General features: G+C 36.1%; 1 protein-coding gene across 1 annotated transcript; it reads left to right on the top strand.

The window, feature by feature from the left end:
• The first annotated feature begins 83 nt into the window (after positions 1-83).
• hsd17b12b (hydroxysteroid (17-beta) dehydrogenase 12b) lies at positions 84-22,408 on the top strand. Its single transcript, XM_032560121.1, has 11 exons — positions 84-439; positions 9,155-9,201; positions 9,505-9,580; positions 10,154-10,261; positions 11,377-11,441; positions 11,730-11,774; positions 12,645-12,679; positions 15,551-15,632; positions 16,557-16,622; positions 16,779-16,928; positions 21,371-22,408. Exons 1-11 carry the CDS (start codon positions 262-264, stop codon positions 21,476-21,478), a joined length of 960 nt encoding a protein of 319 aa, XP_032416012.1. The 5' UTR covers positions 84-261; the 3' UTR covers positions 21,479-22,408.
• Positions 22,409-22,907: the final 499 nt, after the last annotated feature.

Raw genomic sequence — 22,907 nt, 5'->3', positions numbered from 1 at the left:
TGACATATTGCTCAACCGTAGGTGGTGATAATGCTTCGGTTTTTCACTGTTGCTAAGAAACGTACCAAAGAAGAAGAAGAAGAAGCGGAAGGACCCAATCACCAGCAGCGAAACACAGATGAGGAAGCATCTGACACGGGCGTCTATAAGCTTGGATTCCCTGTTGCACTTTGAGCAGCGGCTGTTTCATTAATAAAGAGGTTAGAAGTCCAGGTGTCAGTGTCACCACAGAGTAGAGACAGAGGAGGGACTGGTGCGGGTATGTCTTTCAGCGGAGAAGCCATGTTGAAAGCCGTAGAAGCGCCGCTGTTCTGGCTGGGTGTTCTAACCGCGGCCTGGCTCTCCGTGTGCTCCGTGTATCGGCTACTGTCCGGCTTCAGGGTGTGGGTGCTGGGCAACGGAAGACTGATCTCCCCCAACAAACTGGGAAAGTGGGCAGGTGAGAGTCCAGAAGGCTGGAAACACTAATGTCAAGTATTATCGCAGTTAAAACTGATCTTAAGCATCCAGAAATGAAGTGACAGTAAGTCTTTTTGATAAGGTTTGGGTGAAGTGAGAATTGTAACAAGGGACGTTAAATGATAAAAGCAAATCTTGCATATTGTTGTACTAGCAACCCAACATGTATTGTTTTGATCTAACATACAGTACAGACCAAAAGTTTGGACACACCTTTTAATTCAATGAGTTTCCTTTATTTTCATGACTATTGACATTGTAGATTCACACTGAAGGCATCAAAACTATGAATAACACATGTGGAAATATGCACTAAACAAAAAAGTGTAAAACAACTGAAAATACCCCTTATATTCTAGTTTCTTCAAAGTAGCAACCTTTTGCTGTGATTACTGCTTTGAGCACACTCTGCATTTTCTTGATGAGCTTCAAGAGGTAGTCACCTGAAATGGTTTTCACTTCATAGGTGTGCCCTGTCAGGTTAATAAGTGGGATTTCTTGCCTTATAAATAGTCATGAAAATAAAGAAAACCCATTGAATTAGAAGGTGTGTCCAAACTTTTGGTCTGTACTGTATATCTATATCTGTCTGTCTGGTCTGTATTTTATTATACTTCTCTTGTGATCGGATTACAGCGAGAGTAGAAATATGTCATCATAAAGATGCACCTATCAGTTGGACAGAGATAATATTAACATGATTTAATTTGCCATCGAGAAGCTCAGACTGGTGATCACCATGTCCAATAACTGACCTTATTTATTGAAAACTAAGTAAGAGAGTTTCTCGTCTAAAACCTAAGACAGCATGTAATTTGATTCAGTTGCCATTTTAGGTAGTATGGTGAAATTGCAGAGTTCCTCTTAGGCTTCTTCAGAGCCACTGCAATACAGACTACTATGAAGATCCTTCCTGCCCACAGCCATAAGCATCAACACATTTTTTTTAATCCAAATCTGGGGAAACATTTTATCCCATCTCTGACCAATAAATATATGTGGTATATTATTTTCATTTTGATATGCAACATTTGCTCCTGAAGACTTAAAATCTTGTTGCAAATGTCTGCATATCTACATGCCTTTTTTCCCCATTGAATTTGAGTACTAACTTAAGGAACAGATAGTCTTTAGAGTAAAGACACTGCCTCACTAGATTGTGCTTTGTATATAACACTTAGAATGGCCTTGCAAATGAGAAAATAGCTGTGTCAGCATGAAGACAATGTGCACCATTCAACTGTAACAAACAACATCTAGTTGCAGTTGTTTTCTTTGTTCCCAGCTATAGTGTATCCAGTCTGTATGAGCAATGTATAGAATTACAATGACAATGTGCTGAATCAAGTTTGCAAATAGGAAGGTAAAAAACCCCAAATGTAATAAACTTTATACATTTATCACAATCTTGTTGTCCATACCCTTAAAATGCTTTTGGTCTGTTTAACTAATCGTAGTACAGAAGTTTTATTTGATAAAATTAACATAGTAGTTTGTGACACTGCCATGCAGCTGTTTTTCTAATATATTTTAATAATTCACATCTGCTGAATCTATATTTATCTTCCGATTCTGCAGCAGCACACAGACATCTCTTGACCTATCTTGTTTGCCCTAGCAATAAATGTGGGTGACAGCCTCTGGTAGGTTGAACACGATCAGACAGTTTGGTTGTAAACTGTAGTAAATCTTGTGACTGGATTATGGTTCGAGTGGATTATCAAATCAGATTGAATACTGTCCATCTTTCCATGTTGCTCACTGATCGAACCTTGACATTTGAACAGGCTACCTGATGTTACTTCATATGTGTGATCCTGGAGTTCGAAGTTCACATTTCAACACAGATGCTGTAAGAAGGCGTGTGTGTGTGTGTGTGGGTGTGTGTGTGTGTGTGTGTTAGAAATGAGCACACCGTATAGGAACTCTAATAGTTAAAAGTAACCTGTTTTGGGCTATTGATCTTGGTGATTTAGATTGTAGAGAAATTGGGCAGATTGATTTAGTTGAAAATGTTTAGAATCCCTTTTAGCATGCACCGTGACATCAGTCTGCCAGAGAGAGGAAAATGTTTGGAAGTTGGGAACTGAAGTTGCTTTTGATCTTTTTTTGTGTGTGTGTGTGGCTATAAATGGAAAATCATCAGAGGGAGAAGGGAGTTTATTTTTGGATCACTCATGCAAAATGATTTAGAATATGCAGTGAGGCAAAAGGAGCCTGTTGGCCTCCACTGCTACTTTCATTCACAAACTTTGTCTCAGTGAAGTGGACTTGATTGGGAGGACAGCCTGATTACATAACAATTTCAGAGTCATTCATAAATGAGGCACACATGAGACACAGAATCCTCAAGATTCTGGTTCAGTGGTTCCCACAGTTCAAAAGACTGCGTGTGAAAGAGATGTTGCGCAAAAGAAGGGAGCATCTATGAAAACATGATTGAGCCCTTATAGCTGCATACTAATGAAATCCACTTGCTTAGCAAAGACCTCAGAGTTATTAGTGGTATAGATGCCAGAAAAAAATTAAGTAATACTTCAATTTTGTAAAGCACATTATAAATTTTACTCATTTTATTTTGCTTATCTTTGGATTCCATCTAACACATTTGCTTACCTGCTGTATTAGATAGATTAGAGTTAGATATTTTAATGACCATCCATCCCATCTATCCATCCACCGCTTGGGACAGGAGCTGGTCCCTGACCCGGGGAAGCCACCCTACCCTTTTCCAGCTCAGTTACTTTGTCATGTTTTATTAATTGTGCGATAGTCTTCACATTTACCTTGCCATCCGATATATGTGTAGCTTGAGATGCTGCTTGCTTTCTTCCTTTGTAGTTTGAGGCCTGCATGGCCTGACCCTAGAGTTGAACATGCTAAGTCGTGTATATGGATGAAAATCATTATTATAACAAAAACATACATGCTAAGATTTTTGTTTGTGAAGAAAACTTAATAATAAAAACATTTTATCCAATGTTTTGCATCAGTTATACATTTATAAGCATTTTATAATCCAGCTAACCTTTTTATTCTGTTTTCTTTGCAACTTCTGAATTTTGTGTCTGTTGAGTTTAACTCCATGTCTCCCTCTGCTGGTTATTACCTGCAAGACTTAATTAGTTGTTTTGAGAAATTGTATGGATTATTTTATTTTTTGTGATTTATTTACTTTTTTGTCACATTTAATGAGTGGTACATCCTGCTGTAATATTATTTATTATACAAGACCATTTTAAATGTAAATTAGCACGGAATATAAACGCGGATGTTTTTTTTTTCCTCTGAGTTTACCTATGAAGCAAACATCTTATCAACATATTTGTATATGGAAAAATTTGTTTTAGATATTTTTATTATTAAATTAGTGAGGTAATAAGCAGTTATGTTCTATTATTTTGACATGTGATTGACTTAGTTAATCATTTGATGGTCTCAGATTATTTTCAGTGATGATTACGTCTGCATATATAAGGCCTACAATTAACTGATGTTAGTGGAGACCTGAGAAATGAGTGGTTGTGTTGATAACAGGGGTTCATATGCACATAGTAGCAGTATAATTTAGGATCCAGTCTGACCTAGTTTTACAGAAGACAACAGCAGCTCTAAAAATAGATCCTTATTTATTTGAGTGAAGGGAACATGCACTCAGCTGTAAAATCTTTCTTTTTATTCCTGTTCTGCCTGAAAAACTGTTCATTCTTAAAATGCCTAAAAATAAACCAGTCTATGTTTCCCTCATCATTTCGCCTACAGACTCTCCCGTACCCCCACCCTCCTCTCTCCCTGTGCTATTTTTAGTTGCCCCCAGGATCCCCCATGTTCGTGTTTGTCATTTTCTTTTCTCTTTTCCTCGGCCGCTCCTTTCTGTTTGACTCTCCTGCAGCCCTAGAGGATGCGTGGCATCGCAGCATCATCTGCACTCAAGAGTATCACACAAAAGAGAGATGGGCTCAATAAAAAAGATGAATAGAGGAAGAAATAGAATAAATAGTGTAAAATAAGAAGAATGTGTGCTTTGAATAAGCTTCATTGTTATGGAAGGAATATTAGATTTTCTAAATAGCATGGGCACCATTTTATGAGAACAAATTTGATGTATCAAACTTCAGTGCAAACAGCATTGAATCTAATATGATTTCAGACTTATTGGGCTGAAAACATTAGAGAGGGTTTTGTCTACCATGCGTTAGATGAGGCAGTGAAAACAATTTAGAAAGTTTGGCTTAGGTAATTGATTATTTTGAAATAAATGGCGCATTAAAAAAAACATCCAAAAAAACATTGAATCCCTCCTGATGTTTCCCCTGTCTGTCACGTTCCAACCACAGATGTCAATGTTTTTTGAGGGATTTTATGTGGTTGAGAAATATTAAGTAATAAATAATTGAAGTGGAAGAGAGAATGATTTAGCTGAATTACTCTGATCAACTAACTTTCCTAAGTAGGCCAAAAACTTAAAATGATCAACTCCTATATTAAATGTGTCTAGACTTTTACATGTTTCCTGCTTTTAACTATTTTCTAATGAACATCTTAGCCTTACAGTTAATTCTAAAATATAATATGGCATACACAAACGTGTTTATGTAGTGTATATTTTAAATTAGGACATATCTTCCTTATGAGTCAGACTGCTCAGACATTTGAGTAATATTGTAGTTTGGGGAAATCTATAAAATAATGGTTACTCAAAATGAATTTACTGAAATTACATCATTTTATTTCAAAGGACTGAAGAATGCTGCTTAACATGTTCTTTTTTCTTTCAGCACTCTTTTATTTCTAGCCTTTTAAATGGAGATTCAAAGAAAATGCGTCATCTGTCTGATCATTCCAATTGCATTGTCTGGTGGAAGTATCCATGGACAATGATGGCTTTCCATCAAACATGGTCTTACACAGCATTTATGCACTGCTGGCGCCTTTTAACTGATTCTTAGAATCATTTCAGAAAGCTGTCGGTTACTTTTGGTGCTCACAGGCCTGGATTTACAGCTAGTTGTAGTGCAAAAGGGTAATTGAGGATCTCAACTCATAGTGAGGTCTTAGATGAATATTGATTTGTCAGGGGTTACCAACCCTGGTCCTCGAGATCTACTGTCCTACGGGTTTTAGACGGATCTCTGCCCCAACACAACTGAAACAAATGATTTAATTTCCTCTTCAGCATATCATCACGTTTGGCAAAGGCCTGTTGAGAGCCATTGATTTGAAGTTTATTGGAACAGGGTTGCATCTAAGGGTGTTTTCACACCAGGAGAATCATTTGGTTCGCTTGTTTGGTCCAGACCAAAAATGGATTTTATTTTATTTTTTTGTTTGGTGCGGTTTGCTTTCACATTGTACTTCATTGCAAGCAGACTATAATTTAGAAACAAGCCACTCTGGTGACAATCATTGCTCTCATTCGACAGAAATGACGGGGTAGGAATAACATCTTTATAATTTTTGATTTGTAAACTTAACATTTCAGAATTGCTGTAAACCTCTTAAGATGAACCTTGACTGGTTAATCTTGCTGGGTTATTCTCCACAGGAAAGATTGCCAAGTGTCTGGCAATCTTCATTGTGAAATAACCTTCAGTGTGAAGTAATGTACTCATTACATTAGGGGAAAATCACTAATTTTACCTGTATATTTTTATTCCATACATTTATTACATGTGGCTAGAGATGGAGAGTATATAAAAATTGTCAGTCTTTTGGTTGTAACTATCACCTTGTATAGTCAAAGCCTCATTAAAAAAATAGAAAAACATAAAACTAAAACTTACCCATCATCAAGCAAGGGACTTCCCTAAAGCAATTGAATTTTGGTACTGCAAGTGAAGTGCTAAAGGGTGCACAAAAATGTTAATATTTTGAAATTAAAAGGGACCATTTATTTATGGCCTAATGGAACCAACAGTGTAACAAGTCACAGGGGATTTACAGAAATCATCAATTTGAATTTATTATAATTAACCCAAATTGCCTTGAAAAGTGTGTGTTTGCATAGTTGTTTCTCCTGGGTGTCTCTGTGGTCAACTAGCCGACAGGTCAGGGTGTGCCCCACTTGTTGCCCAATGGCTGCTGAAGACTGACACCAGACCTCTGCGACCTTGCAAGCAGGGATGGCTGGTTGACAAATTCTTGTTTTCCCGTACCAATCCCCTTTGGGACTTATTTGTTTGCTCATTTTTTAACTCTGTATATTTAGTCATGTTCTTCCTTGTTATGTAGTATTCATTAAGCCTGAATGTATATTATCATTGCTGGGAGAGACATTAGAAGCTGTCCTCCTTACTGCCCCTAACTAATAAAGTAGTTTACTAAGTGTACTTTTCTCGCTTTCTAAGCCACAACTGGGAATTCATTTAAAAAAAATTCCATAAATGTAAATGACAATGAATGAAGAAAAGTGGGTTCACCCACGGATAAGATAAGTTTTTCTTTTAAAGTGAGCTTTTTTAGGTCATACTGGGACATATTGTAGCGCTTCCTGTCTCGATCCACGTTTTGTTATATTTAGCAAGGGATGTGTTGAATCGTTCTTTTTGAAAGCTGGGGACTGCTAAAAATAGTCTGCTGCTGCTGCTGTTGCTGCTGTTTGTGCCAGGCATTTCCAGGGCATCTGCTCACTCTGTTGCTACCTATGACAGAGAGAACTTGCATTCTCTTTTCTTTGTCCTCATCTGTCACATTAGCAGCTCTCCACATCTCTTTCTGCAGAACATCAGTTTGAATTGACAGTCTCTTTAACCTTGAAGGTGTATTCAGTGTGTTATTTATTTATTTTTTTTGTAAAGCTTGTTCTGCTCGGCCATCGTTGCCATCTTTGCACAGCATTTTCTAGAAGTCTCATAAGTTTCTGTAGGTGGCACTGTTAGTCTGTGTTTTGATACTGCTTTCTTTTTTGGTGCTATTATTTTTGTTTGCTTTGTTGGTTCTCCATGTGCCTTTTCTGTCTGTAAAGAAGCTTTCCTTTTTTATCACCGCTAACCCAAGAGCCAGATATTTCTGAAAGCTCTTGCTTCATTTGCTTCTGCCCTTTTTCTATTCAAACAATTTTCCACTCGGCCTTGCTGGGGCTTGGCCAGTCGTTGTTTATCTAATATCAAGTGTTCTTGATATAAGACTACACAGAGATCCACAGTTGTGACTTACAAATACTTTCATATCTCTTAATGCTTCTACTTCAGAATAGAGTACACTGGCTAGATATCACCTAGTTGTGAGCTTAATATCATGGAGAATTGTTTGAAAGATTGATAAAATAGTGTATTTTATTTCTGTATGTATTTTTTACATTTGAACCACAGATTTAAATTCATTGAAATGTGTATGATGGATAGAAGGATAATTACAAAGCACTTTGAAGTTTGAAGAAAATAATCAATGGTTTTCATAGATTTTTGCAAATCAAATCTGAAAAGTGTGGTCTGCATTTGCTTTCAGTCCCCTTTTACTCTTTTATCTCAAAAGAAAGCCCAGTGAGCAGTTTACTTGTGGGTTATGTAATCTCCATCTAAATGCACGTGTTATTTGAAGGCCTCATAGGTTTGCTAGAGAGCATTAGTAAGAAGAACTACACCAAGGACACACAGAACAAGATCAAGGATGTCTCACAAACAGCTGTGTAATTCTTCACCTGAAAATGGAAACTGTGTGGTGGAAAACTAACACTGAGCATCACATTGAGCATATAATATTCACCTTGTTGGAAGGAACTAAACACATGATAATCCTGGAAAATATCTGTATATGCCTATTTTCATATTTTTTTTCTCTTCTGTGCTTCCATCACCCTGTGTCTTCAGCACTTTGGGTAATGTTGTTAGTGTCTGCTGTGAATGTTGGCTGCCGTAAAACTCTGATCAACTAACTGGATATTCCATTAGGATGAAAAATGCAGTTTCATAGCACTTAAAATATATTAGCCAGCAATTGTTGTCCTAGTTGAAGGATCACCTTCTGGAGTCAGAGCCAAACTGTTTTAGATGGTTTAAGTTTAGATTAAAGCATTTTTGTGTTAGAACAGTCCAATTGAAAGCCACACTAAAATCCAATTTAGATTTTGTGATAAAAATGAAAACTGATATTCAAAGACTCTCTCCATCACAGATATCTAAGGTTAAGCTATTTTGCGAAGCTGAAAGGGTGAATGTTTTCAATCTGTAATTATAAATATGGTTGAAACATTTCCCACAAGACTTGCAGCTGTAACTACAGCAGAAAAATCTGTAAAGTATTCCTTCACTGGCTTTGAAGACAAATGAGTGTCAAACTTTTCAAATTTCAATAACATTAACTTGACTTGTCAATTAGAATCCCAGTAAGCTCTGTCTAAAATAACGTCACTCTTATACACAAAATATACAGAGCACAGAATACAAAGAGCAGTGAGCAGTGTCTGACACCACTGACCTATCTTATTGTTATTCTTATAACTGCATCAGAACAACTTCTGCACACAAGACCCAAAATTTGTCTGACAGTTGCCCCAGACAAGTTTGACAGTCGCACAATATTACAGTAGCAGATTAATATGATTATTTGGTTCTACAAACTACTTCAACTACTCACAGTTGAGCGTGTGAATGATCTTAACAGCCATACCATTGCCTCCCTTTTTCAGTATAAGTATGCCAGATTAATGGGAAACATGCTAATTCTACTTGTTTGACCTTTTTTGTCCAACTTCCAGTTGTAACAGGAGCCACAGATGGGATTGGGAAAGCATATGCAGAGGAGGTAGGAAGGCATTCATAGGTTGCATTAAAATAGTTTTGTATCTTATAATGCTAGTTTTCCAAGCTTCTTTATATATGTAGTGTGTGGTTTTAGTTATGTGGTTCTTCATAGAATCTGTCTTAAAATGAATCTTTCTCTGGTTCTGTTTACATGTTTTTACATGTGAATGAAAACTCAAATTAGTGATGCAACATTTTTTTCACTCCTGTTTTATTGTTTCTTATTTTGTGTGATTACAGCAGCATGATTTGTTTGTTTTCTCGTAGACTTGATTTGTTTTTTTTTCCCTTTGCTTCTAAACAGCTTGCCCGCAGAGGCTTTGCCATCGTTCTGATTAGTCGCTCTCAGGAGAAACTTGATGATGTATCCAAGGCAATCGGTAAGACATGTGCACGCTTATTTTTTGACATCATCTTTGATAGTTTTTTTTTGTTTCTCCTTCTAACATGGCACATCATAGTAAAATATTAAAGATGACAGAATATTAGTGCTTTTAAGCAATTATTCAAACAAGTCTTACATTTCTGTGTCAAGGGAAATCAATATTGCTTGTCTTCCCAAGAAAAAGACTAATACAGGTGATCCATTAGGGCAAACAGCTGCTGGACAAGGGCTTAGCCATCCATTGACATCCTTGCATATCCTTGCTGTATGTCCTCATTCATCCTCAGCCTGAAGAGTTTTATCACCCAAAGGGCCTAATTGACAAGTGACTAAATGATATAGCATTGAATTGAGTGTTTTGCACGTGATCCTTTCAGTACTGTAGAGATGCATCAAAGGTTTTATTTTGGAGGAGTAAAGCCTCCTGCTGGAGCCAAGTGTGAATCCATGCAATTGGATAAAAGGAATCCTTTCAGTGATGAACATATTGGATAAATATTTAAATTAACCCTTTTGCTGTCTCTAATATTCCTATTTACTAAGCTCAAATGCATGATTGTGTCCCCAGCAAGCAAATGTGGTGTGGAGACCAAAACGATTGCAGCAGACTTCAGTGCTATAGATATTTATGCGAAGATTGAAGAGGGTCTTGCGGGACTGGAGATTGGCGTGCTGGGTAAGTCTGGTGCACCGTTCACCTAGGGTTTAGGATTTTATTTGAATATAAGAAAAGCAAATTCTTTCTAAAATGCTCTTTATTTATTTCATGCTCTTTATTTATTTCATCTGTGTTAGTGCAAGTATTACATATGCAGGTGCATCTCAACAAGTTCAATTATTTTTGAAAAGATCATTTTGTTACAGAAATTCAGCTTAAAATGTGAAACTTATTGAATAGTGATGTATTTCAAACATTTGTTTCTGTTAATTTTTCAAACTAAAATCATTTTTTTAGAGTATTTCAGAATATTTATGACATTACCCAATGTCACAAATTGACATTGGGCTAATCTCAAGTTATGACACTTGACCCCGTAATGCTGTAATTCATCCAAAAGGAGCCCCAACTATGTATAGAGTGCTTATACTGTAAAAGGCTGCACGTTACAAAACAATTAAATGCAATAATGTTGATAAATGTCATTGGTTTACTTGCTGAATTTACTTGTGATTAATAAATAAATTAGAAATGGTGTTGGTGTCTGTCTTCTGAGGGTATATAATAAAAATAGTCCTCATATAAAGATTGGGGGGAAAAAAATATTTCCATTGTATTCCAGGCATCACATTCTTTTAACTGGCATCTGTCTACAGCTGCTGTTTCTTAATGACCTTTTACTTGAACAACTCAAATCAAATGAATCATTAAATATCTAACTGGCACAGAGAGCTTGATTAGATGGTACTTAAATAATGGAATCAACTAATATTTCCTGCAGTTAAAGCAGTTATTTGCTAAATTTATATTGCATACAATTTGTAAGAATGAATTTAAAATATATTTTACAGCCTTTTACTGTGCACTATACTTTTTTAAAATGTATTTTTTGTTTTAGAATAATGTTCTGTGTTGTTTCTCAATCTGTTAAATGCATAAACATAAAATATTAAAATACAACTTTATGTGCATCTGGTTTAACAACCCATTGCTGCCCCCAAAAGACAAGAAAATGAATAGCACTTTTTCCACATTTTTTTTTTTTATAAAAAAGTCTTTTTCTGGTTTAAAGTTTTCAGTGTATTTTCAGGGCTCTGTCACTTAAAAAGAAAAAATCTACTTTTATTTTGTAGTAAACAATGTGGGCACATCCTACTCCTACCCTGAATTCTTCCTCAACATTCCCAACCTGGACACAGTAAGTTGTCTTTCATTTGACAGCTGTCTAATTGAAGTTCAGGCTTTGTTCAGATCACTTATGTTGAATAAGTGATCTTCAACATAATATCACTTACGTTGTAGATAATAAGTAACCTTATTATCTTCAATTGAATTAAAAACCACCTAAAAGTCATCTCTCATAATTTAATAAATCAGTTGGATTTGTAAGAAATGGACTTGTGTTTTTTGACCATGTAAATTTATAAAACCTTTAACTCGGAAAATAATTCCTCAAGATGATTAACTGGTCTTGTTCTTATTTCAGTTCATTGACACAATGATCAACATTAACATAACGTCAGTGTGCCAGGTAAGTATGAATAAGTTTTTAATCACAGTAACTAAAAAGAAGGAAAACACTTTTAAATAAAAGCCTAAAAAGAAACTAACCATTTATACTGAAATCATGGTTGCGTACGTTTCTCTGCCTACCATTTGATATGTAGATAATGCACTTTTAGCTGTAATTACAGCCTTGATTCTGTTGATGGATTGGTAGTTCTGCTATTGAACTGACAGTCCAGCATGTTTCTAAAAAAAAACAAAGAACACAGGTTGCAAAAAATTTGGTGGAATAAAACTAGAGTTTTATAAATGTTGTCTTATGCAAGCTTGTTTGGAAACCTTGTAGCAGATATTAAGTTAAATGTCTAGCTCAGTCCCAGTCTGCATTCAATAAACTTTATAAAGTTTGAATTTTGCTCATATCATTAGTTTTCCCCTGTGGTATCTGAACCACCTCTGAGTAATTACGTTTGTCTTAAGTGGATTCAGATTGCCGGGATCTTTTTCTGATGTGTGTATTGCCAGTTAGTCACACAGAGATAACACTCTTTCATGCACACACAAAAACATGGGAAACAGTGACATAAAACACAGTAAGTCACTTCCGTCCCTGTTATCCGCATATAGCAGCTCCCAGAGAAGCAGCTAAAGTCCACCCACTCTTTTAACACTTAATTTAGGTCATTCAATATTTCTCCAAATGGCTCCCTGTGCTATCATTAACATTTCCTCCCTCTCTTTGTGTTACCTCACTGACCACTTCTTCACACACCTCCCACACAGGTGTATGTTTGCAGGCACACATCCACACACAAACAATAAGCATTCTTTGTCTGTAATTTCTATTCAGCGTCTCTCTGGCATCTCTTTTTAATTGCTATTTCCCCCCCCCCAGATGACTCGTCTTGTTTTACCTCAAATGGTAGAAAGGTGAGTTTTTGTTTTTTTGTTCCCATACAGAAATGCCACCAATGCTGGAAAAAAGTATTTACACTTTTACTTTATCCACACAATAGATTTATTCTAAAACAGATTTATTGGAATAAATCTTGACTAAGTAGCCTATTATGATAAACTAAAAATACCTATGATAAAGTTAGTTGACTTTAACATGATTTGAAATAAAACACACTTGTCTGTAGAAGGTCACACAGTTGACAGCATCGGTATATCAAAGGTGTGACCTGTAGACCTCAAGAGACTGGATTGTTTCAAGGCACCAATATGGTGACACAGAACTATTTTGACAGCATTGAACTCCCTTGAAAAACAGTTCAGAAAGGGAATAAGTTTAAAACCAGCTGGACCCTATTTAGATCTGACCAGCTAACAAAACTGAATAATTGGGGAATACGGATCTGAGAGGTGACCAAGAACTCGATGGTCTCCAAGGCAGACTTCCTCTGTTCTTCTCTGAAGATGGAATGATCCAGAACTTCAGCCATTCACTACTCGCTCCACCAGTTTGACCTATTATGGTAAATTGATGTCAAATTCATTTAAATAGCATATTAAAACGTAATTTGACCAAATTGATAACAATTACACCAACAGTAGCAAAAGTGGCAAATCGAATAGACGGTAATAAAATAAAACAAGACTTCCGATGTCTAAAAACCATTTAGCATCTCATTCAGAGAAAGAGATGTTTTTAGCTGACATGACAAATTCTCAATCACTACTTAATTTTAAGTTTGATTGTAGAACAAAAAGGAAAAACTGGCTGATTGACTGAAGTGCTTTCAAATATGAGTGGATGTTAAGTAGATCATGTACATAAGATGGGGCTAGCCCAAATATGGCCACTGAAAGGCACTTTTCAGCGCAGTTGGATTTTGCCAAAAAGCACCTTTATAGATTTTCAGACTAAGAGAAAAAAAAACAAACCTTGGCCTGATGAAACAAAAACCATTTTCTTTGGCCTGAACACTGAAAAACAAAATAAAACACTGTTGGTAAGCATAGCATTTACAGCATTATGTTGTAAAGATGTGTTTAAGCAAAGAAAGTGGGTGCACAAGGATACAATGACAGTGGGGAAAATATGGAGAGATCCTTTGAGATCTCCCCCCACAGAGTGCTCTGGAACGCTACGTCTTCCAACACAATGACTCAAAGCAATCACCAGGAGAAAGGAGTGGCTCTAGGAACAGTTTGTGAATGTATGTCCTTGAGTGGCTCACCCAGAGCTTAGACTGAAATCCTATTGAACATCTCTGGAAACTTTGTTTACAAATACTCCTCATCTGACCTTGCTAAGAATAAGATTTGCAGAGACGAATTGGAGAAATGGAGAAATACCTTAAAATATGTGTACCAAGTTTGTAGAGCCTTTTCTTGATTGCTGCCAGAAATGCTTCAACAAAATATTGAATATTATGAAACTCTGGATTAACAAGCTTTTGGCTAAATAAAAAAAATACTTATTATTCAAAAAATGTTTGTTTTTTTACCTTGAGAGGTTATATGTGTAGGTCAATAACCAAATCTGTTTTAGAATACATATTGAAAGTATTAAAATACTTTTTATTCATGTTTATTCAATAAATGAGTATGTAGATATATGATGAAGGCACAAAATGAAAAAAAAGAAGTAAAATGTGATTGGATTCTTTTTTCCACTTCTGGAGCTGTGGCCACTGACAGTTTAAGGGTTTTTGACAAAATTTGTCTGCAAAATCTACAACTCGGTGAAAAAGTGGTTCCTCCTTTAGAAATTTCTTTGGGGTTTTTTTTCTTGCGTGTTTCTTATTAGTATGTGTAATAGTTGACAATGAGTTTTTAAATATTCCTGCTGAGGAATTTTGGTGCATCTTTTATTGCAGTGCTTTTCAGTCTGCACAACAGTAGAAAGCCAAAGTCGTGGACCATTAATAATTGCAAGCTGTCTCAGAAGTTGAAGAACCAGATCTATTCCAGATAATCATACTGCATTGTTTTACTTTTAATATAAGATGGGTTTTTGTCTGATGGGTTTTGGTGTTATGCCAAATATCACACCCTTCTAACGACCAAGTTGTTTTGGAAAATCTTTGTCCTGGAATACATGAAATCCATATTTAAAATCCAACAAAAAATTAACTAATCTGACACAGTTTGCCAAAACAATTTGGCATTTTCCAAATGTGGCATCAACTGAATGCCAGTGGCACTGGGGTAAGCTCTCAATCAGCCAAAAGGGGGAGACAGTGTTGCTTCTTCTGTTACAAGCTGGAAGACGCAGATGCCACAATACAGAAGTATTTTAAAATGAATTTGAATTTGATTTTCAAATGAATGAATTTGAAAATCTATAGAAAATAAATATGTAATTTTTAAAATCAAAATTTTATTTTGTTTAACATCAAAAACTTTAGAAATAATATTTTTTTTTGCAACATCTGACTTTATTTATATGTATACATATGCTTTCATATAGATTTATGTATAGTATTCTTCTATTATCACTGTGCTAAGGATTTATGTCTTGCTGAATATTTTCCTTACAATAAAGTTTATTTTCAGAAGGGGAAAAAATCAGAATGAAGGTACCAAGAGCTGAAGCAAAAATGTCATCAGATTGTAAACATTTAAGTATTGATGTTGCTGTATCTTTGATCTTATCATTATCCACCAGCTCTACTTTGATGTACTACGAGTGGAGTTTTGGCTCAGCATGCGAGTACATGTGCTACCATATTCTTTTATCTTGCTGGGATTGATTTCAGGCTGAAGTGTCTGCTGCCCCCCACCTACCAGCCTTTTTCCCTTCTTTCTGGTGTAAAAGAATTTTTTTTTTTTGTGATTGTATGTGGTTTCTAGGAAAAAGGGAGCCATCCTAAACATCTCATCTGCCAGTGGGATGTACCCTGTTCCTCTCCTCACCGTCTATTCTGCCTCCAAGGTAATTGCGGTGCATGGTGTATGACCTTCGCATCAAATGTTACTTGAAGGAATACCTGTAGGCACATCTCGGCTTCATAAACAGTTTGTTAACATGCACTGTAGCCTTCGAGGAGAAGAAGGCTGTCTTGTTCTCATTTTACAAATTATTGTTTTATTGACAAACATTGCCTCAGGCAAAACCTAATCGATATGTGTAGGAATAGAGCAGCATTAATGTCTATTAGTGTTATGTTCTCTTTGGTAGCTGGAGAATGGTCTGTCCCTCGCTGCTACACTTCAGTTTGTTGGCATCTTTTTTTTTTTTACTGAATCCCATTATCCACACTTTCAATGTGCAACTAAACAGTCACTGCACTGCAAACTTGAAACACTGCTACATGTTCCAGGCCTGGATAATGATGAAAAAGGAAAACAAGAATGTTGAAAAGTAGCTATATGCAGATTTCCTGCTTTCTTTTTTTCTCCCTTCTATCCTTTTCCCTCCTTATGTCCTCCTTCACTTCTTCCTTCCTTGTATCCTTTATTGCTTCCTTTTTTATCTTACTTTCCTTTTTTGTCCTTTCCTTTCTTTTTTCTTTCTTCCTTCTCTTGGCCTTTCCCATTATTCCTTCTATTCTTTACTACTTTTTTATTCCTTCACTCCATTTTTACCTCCCTTTTTTCCATTTTATTTGTCCTTTCTTTTTGTCCATTCTTCCCTCCCTCATGTTTCTTTTTCTTGGATTTTTTAAAATTTATATTTTAAGTTGAGTGCAAAGGATTGAGTAATCGACTTTTGAGTTTGAAAAAGTCTGGAGTTTTTAAATTAAAACTTTGTAAGAATTCTGCCGATAGACCTTTTTTTATTTTAATTTTTTTCATTAATAGAATGGTGAGAACTTGGTTAAAGGGAATATTTATCACATGCTTTTGCTTCAAACAGGCATTTGTGGATTTCTTCTCCCGAGGACTGCAAGCTGAATACAAGAGCAAAGGGATCATCATTCAGGTAATTAATGGACTAATCTAATCTAAGGGTTCCTACGCTGTTATCAAGTGCTGTTGATTAATAACTGAAGTTTGGGGAGGGGTAACAGGAAATTAAGCAAAGATAATGAGGCTATTTGCATTGATGTTTTTTTTAAATCAATTTCTCTGTTTTTAGAGCATTTTGCCGTTTTTTGTTGCCACCAAAATGAGTAGAATTCGTCGCCCTACCCTGGACAGGCCTAGTCCAGAGCACTACGTTGCAGCTGAGCTCAACACCGTGGGGCTGCAGACTCAGACCAATGGGTACCTGCCGCATGCTATTATGGTATGTCATGAAATGAACCAGAAATTTCTCTAAAACTATGCTACTCTCTTTAACCTGTTAATTGTGTTGCCTCCAATGGTAGGTGGTGTTGTATTAAATCACACCAATAAAGGATCCGTCTGATTGTAGCACAGTGGGTACAGTCTGAAATATTTCTAAAAGCACTCAGACTTTAATTGCTTAGATCCCAACATCTTATAAAGAAACAATACGAGGCATGAAAAGGAAAAATAACATCAAGGCCACTAACTTATTATTTCACAGTGACTACACTTTGTTTCTTATGTCAAGTCAGTCTAAATACCGTGCAAGGTGTAACTGTAACAAGCAATTCATAGCTGCAGACTTCCTTTCATGCACATTTGAGGCATGGAAAAGAGAAGAGGGATCTTCAGTTGGCATCACAACCTGATATTCTACAGTTGCAAAACCTCAATCTATTGTTTCTTTTTTTTATGTCTGCTACATTCTAAAACAGAATAAAACCTTTAAGGAAATGCTTAATATTAAATCTCTTAATATGTTAAGCTGCACACACAATAGTCACACACCTTGTTTTGTTAAGCTTAAATCTTTCTTCAGGTAAAATTGAAATTTACAGAAAATATAAGCTGGAGAGCTGTTTTAATTGTATGTTGTATTGTTCCAATCAGAGAGTTTTAGCTCCCTTCACAATGCTCTGGTCCAAAGGTTTAGAGTTCCTCATCACCTCCTTACCAGGGCTGTGTTCTCTTTTTACCAAGTTAGACATGACAAAAATGGATGGATGGGATTTGGGGTTCAAATGTCCCTCGAAAACTACCCTGTATCCTGAAAAAGAATCCTGGTCGACTGTATATACGTGTATGTTAATTAAGAACCATTTATTTAAGTGAACTGCTTACGTCATTGCTGTTGTTTGTTTAGTCAATCGTTTCTTAGGAAACACCTGGGAAGTCATTCCCTTCACCGTTTCATAACATTAAGCTAAAAAACACTTCTTAGTATACAGACAGTTAGTCCTGTTCTGAGCAGTTATTTGTATTTCAGTTCAAGTTAGTGAAGCAGGGAGCAAGAAAAGGTTATATTATTTAATGGATAATTTGAAATTGATGTTTCACCCTAAATTTTTACTTTTTTACAGATTGTACTATTATATGAATTTTGCTCTATTTTGCTCAGAAACACATGGGCAACTTCAGCTACATTAGGCCTTAGGATGTCCTGAAGCATTCTTTTTATTGATCCATGTCTAAAAACAATCCAGCACAGCTAAGAAATCCATCCCTTATTTTATCTCCAGTTTATCAGTTGTGTAGCCATAGCAAACAACTGCTGACATTTTTTGTACAAAATAGAGAAAAAATATTTTATTTAACCTGTTTATATAACCTTGTGGAGCAACTAAAACACATTTTGTGCAGACTCGGTGACTGTGGAAGTTATGAAAGCATGCTTGTAGTACATAAGTTATCCATTTTTTAAAGAAATAAGCTTTCTTTCTCAACGCTATAGAACTGGAACAGCATAATACAGACGCAGCATGGTGAAGGTATGCCATGGCAACTGTGTTAAAAGCTCATCAAGCTCCGGTTTGACTTTATACAAAAAAGCCTCCTACGAGCTCACCTCTATTCACAAAGGTAATGTTGTTCCAACAGCTGCTCCTAGCATCTGTTTGGAAGTAAACATCCTCCAAAATAATGGAGTGGGATGCCTCACTACCTTTCAGCATTGTCTGCATCCTAATGACACCTTATCAGAAATGAGGCGGAAACTTCAGTCCTGGCCTGATTTTCCAGTCTGTGCCTTCATTCATCAGAGGTCACAAGCATATGTCAATGTCAGCGTGCTGCAGTGGACTATATGACCTAAATACCAACGATCATGTTTATTGATTATACATTTAGGTGACACTATTTATTTCAGCACACAGGTGGTCAATGAATTATGTTCATCATAAAAAGACTTTTATTAATCCTGTGCAGTCACTGGGTTTTGTGCAGATAGCATCAATTCAGCCCAGATCTTGTCTGCCCTCAGCCACAGTATTTCAGCCGTCCATAAGCAGCGGACAAGCGGAGCTGTTGTGTTTATCTGATAATCCCTCTCTGTTCAGCTGTGTCTCGGCACTCTGCACGTTTTACAGTTTTAAGCCACAGTTCACCAGTATCCAATTTAGACTGCTGTAAAACTGCAATCTGCACCTTTCTGGGGATAAACAACATCTGTTCCGTTAACTGTGCTGCTGCTTATTTTTCTTTGGTTGTACAATTAGAATTACATAGTAACACGCTTAAAATAATAAAACTAAATGGATAAGTGAGTGGAGTGTGAAATTTCATGCTGTTCCTGCAGTTTTTGTCCAACCAGTACATGTAAATTGCCTGATGGTAATTCATGGTCATCTTTAACTGGACTCAATCAGCTACTCATTTACTGGGTTTGTAGTCTTTAACTACAGAAAGTAAACCACTTTTCTCCTTTTACTATAGCCACATTAGGTTGAGTGAAACGTAGATTTTGTAAAAGAGAGAAAAAAAATTGCATCTACAAAATATGATGAAACTTAATTATGGTTATTAAAAATAAGATAAAATTTTGTTGGAATTTCAAACTGCACTTAAGCAATTTAAAGCCTATTCCATTTTTCTTTTTTTCACATCTTAAATGAAAACGGATCCAAAGAGAAGTTTAATGGACTCTTTCTGGGCTGCCTCTCCAGCAAGTTCCATGTGATTATATGTGGTTGTGTTTTTTGTTTGCATAATCAGGCTAACAAACAGATAGGCAGCTGTAATCACATACCTTCTCCTCAGCTCTCACCATGCTGGAAGAATGAGTTCATTATGGTTTCAGTTAGTCTGAGTAAAACTGCTGATTAGACCGCATAAACCTGCTCCTCACTTAGGGAGAGGACTGAAATTCTAAACCAAATCTTCTGGTTTTATTGCGAATCTCTTCTGCAAAACACTTTAAAGTTAAAATTAATTTGCATTGCAGGTGAAAGGTTTACATACTCAGCGTGAACATTGATGTCATTAATTTGTGGCTTTTTATTGTGAATTTGAACCAATCTTCTCTTGGAGTGAAGTGGTGACAGATCAAATGCTTACAATGATTCTAAAGTTGGAATTTATTGTACCTTTTCTCCCAGACATTTAATTATATTCCAGAAATTATTAAAAGGGTAGATGTTTGGGCCATTGCAGCAGCTTAATGTGAACCTTCATCATCCTTTCCAAAACCAGTTTTCATGTGTATCTGTGATCTGGGCATTTATTTGAGAAGTTGAAGAACATGGAGGTTGCCCTTCTACAGTATTCCATCCACTTTTTTGATAATCCAGTATCAATGGGAGTGCATTGATATTTACCATAATTCTAACACCACCATACTTCACAGTTGACTCATTTTTGTGGGTTTTGTACATTAATTTCTTCCAACACATTTTTCTTTTCATCATTGTTCTGACTTTTCATGGATGGATAAATCTGCCTTCTCATATAGCATTTTAAAATTCCTGGCCTCAACCCACTAGTGATTTGTGAGCTATGTCCCAGAGAAACAAGATATTTAAGTTAACTTTTCAGACTTTGCCAGAGGCTGCTCCAGAATTACACCTGGAGCTTTGGTTGAGTTACTGAACATTAAGGCACAGGTGCCAAAGTCCACTCATTGAAATCTACTATTTTCAACTTTTGGATACAATCCTGCTCCAACATAACTAAATTAATGATTAAATTTTCTCATCAACATTTCTTCAGCTCAACAGCAGCCTGTTTATGAATAAACTATTCATTTGATTCAATTATAAAAACTCTTTTTTTATAATTTCATCAGTTTCTTTCTCCTAGTTAAGTCTGTGGTTCTGATTCTGCTACTCCAACATTGGAGTAGACTTTTGGATCGGGAATATGATCCTGAAGAAAATCATACTTGTGAGCAGAAATCTTGGTTTTGAAACCTATCAGTTCTCCATAAAAAAATATTAATATGCATCAGGAACATCCCAAATAGAATGATATTGAACTCGATGCCAGTGGAAGAATAGGTAAACTTTCCAGCTGTACTACACTTCCCATGGCTGCTAAAGTAGTCATTTGTATTCCTTCATAATGCACAGGCTCGTAAATTCATCCACTGACCCCAGAAAGTGTGACCTTCTAGCCACAAAAAACTTGGATTGTTTCTTTTGCTTTTTAAAGTGGCATTAAGGAAAGCATCAAATAGTTCCCAAATAAGGACATGAGTTTTGTGATCTCTGACTTTAATAAATGGCATGTAGTTCAGACATAATTAGAAAAGGGCATATACAATAAGATGGCACAATTGCTTGAGTTTTTTCCCCTTGTACAAACACGCTTGCCACATTTGTTGCTCCTGTGGGTTGAAGATTAATAATGAATGCTAATCTGTTATTTGTAAATGCCACCAGATGACCATGTAATTTCCCTCTGTAGGGTTGGGTGACTACAGCTCTGCTTCCAGCCAAGATGCTCAACAGCTACGTGATGGGGATGGGTCTGTCCCAGCGCGCTCGTTACCTCAAGAAGCAGAAGCAGGGGTAGGGGGATCAGATGGACGGTGAGAGCCGCAGCAAGAGACAGAGGGGACCAGGTGCATTAATGTCATGTCCAACTGCCGTCATCATCATGGACCAGGCAAAGAGAAAGTGACAGTTTCTGGGCAACATCTCAGTTTTCCTCCCGCAAGTAATAGATGATGTGAGCCAGTCTCTATGTGCTCAACCCAAACAGTTGTATAAATTAACCATTGGACTAATTGGTGCATTCAGTAAACGGCTTTAATTAAACGTAGAAACTAAAACCAGACCATCTGTCTAAGAATCGTGATGAGAAATTAATCCTACAAGAGAAAGGAGGCTACAAAGTTGGAATTATCAAGGGCATGATGTCTCTTGGCATCGTACATGCATTTTATGGCTTCTGTTTGCTAAAACACTGGAAGTGTGACTTGCTTTAAAGGATGATTCACCAGTATTCACTCTTCAAAGTTTTGTATTGTTATTTTTTTAGTGTCTAGTGTTCACCACATTGATTTAAACACTTTCTGTTAAAGCACCAGCTAAATCATTCCAAAGCTTTAGCTTTTGTTTTTGTGTAGTTAATGTCTCAGTAATTTGTATTTATGACAGATACTGAAGTAGTTGAACCAAACACTTTGATTAATTGATATTTGGATTTCTGACTACAACACATATGTTGTGTGTCCATCTACTTAGAAATTTCCACAAATATATTTTGACCTGCTATGTTTTGAATTATTGTGTCATGATGGTTGTTCGGCCAAACCATTGGTAGTTTCTTCAAGTATGTTTTGATCAAGTTGGGTCTGTAAACAATTTCAGATTTGCCATTTCAATTCTCTCATTTCAGCATACACTTATTGTCTTTGTTTACCCTGGATGATTGACTTAATGTTGAAACTTGGATTGCACTTGTTCTTCCTGCTATCAATAAATCTAATTTTCAGATCAATTTGTCTTGTTTTTTTAATGCATTAGTTTTGACTTTAGTTTTGTTTATTTTTTTACATTTTAAAGTTTAAGCTACTTTTGAAGTCTGATTATTAAAATAATTAGAGAAATCACAGACAGTCAAGCATGTTATTACTGAATTGATTCATTTGAATTATCAGAATTATTCTACTTGATTTAGGTGTATCAATACATTAAAAACCTTTATTGCAATGATTCAGTTAATTGTAGCATATAAATTTACTATATGTACAGGGATACACAATAAGTACTGAATACATCACATTTTTCCTAGTTTAAATTTTTGAGATAAGGCCATTATCAAATTCACACCAGGTGCTTGAAACAAGCAGAGTAATCAAAAAAATCTAAAACAAACTAGTCCACACATTTAGTTATTTGTAGTGAAGCCAGAAATAAGTACTGAAAATGTACAAAAATGCATAGAAAGCCCAGATCTGCGCTAAAATCAGTTGGTAATAAAACATTGCTGCAACTAC

Source organism: Xiphophorus hellerii, chromosome 4, assembly GCF_003331165.1.
Source record: "Xiphophorus hellerii strain 12219 chromosome 4, Xiphophorus_hellerii-4.1, whole genome shotgun sequence".
Taxonomy (NCBI): domain Eukaryota; kingdom Metazoa; phylum Chordata; class Actinopteri; order Cyprinodontiformes; family Poeciliidae; genus Xiphophorus; species Xiphophorus hellerii.
Note: the sequence above shows the minus strand (reverse complement) of the source record. Positions and strands in the feature narration are given on the sequence as shown.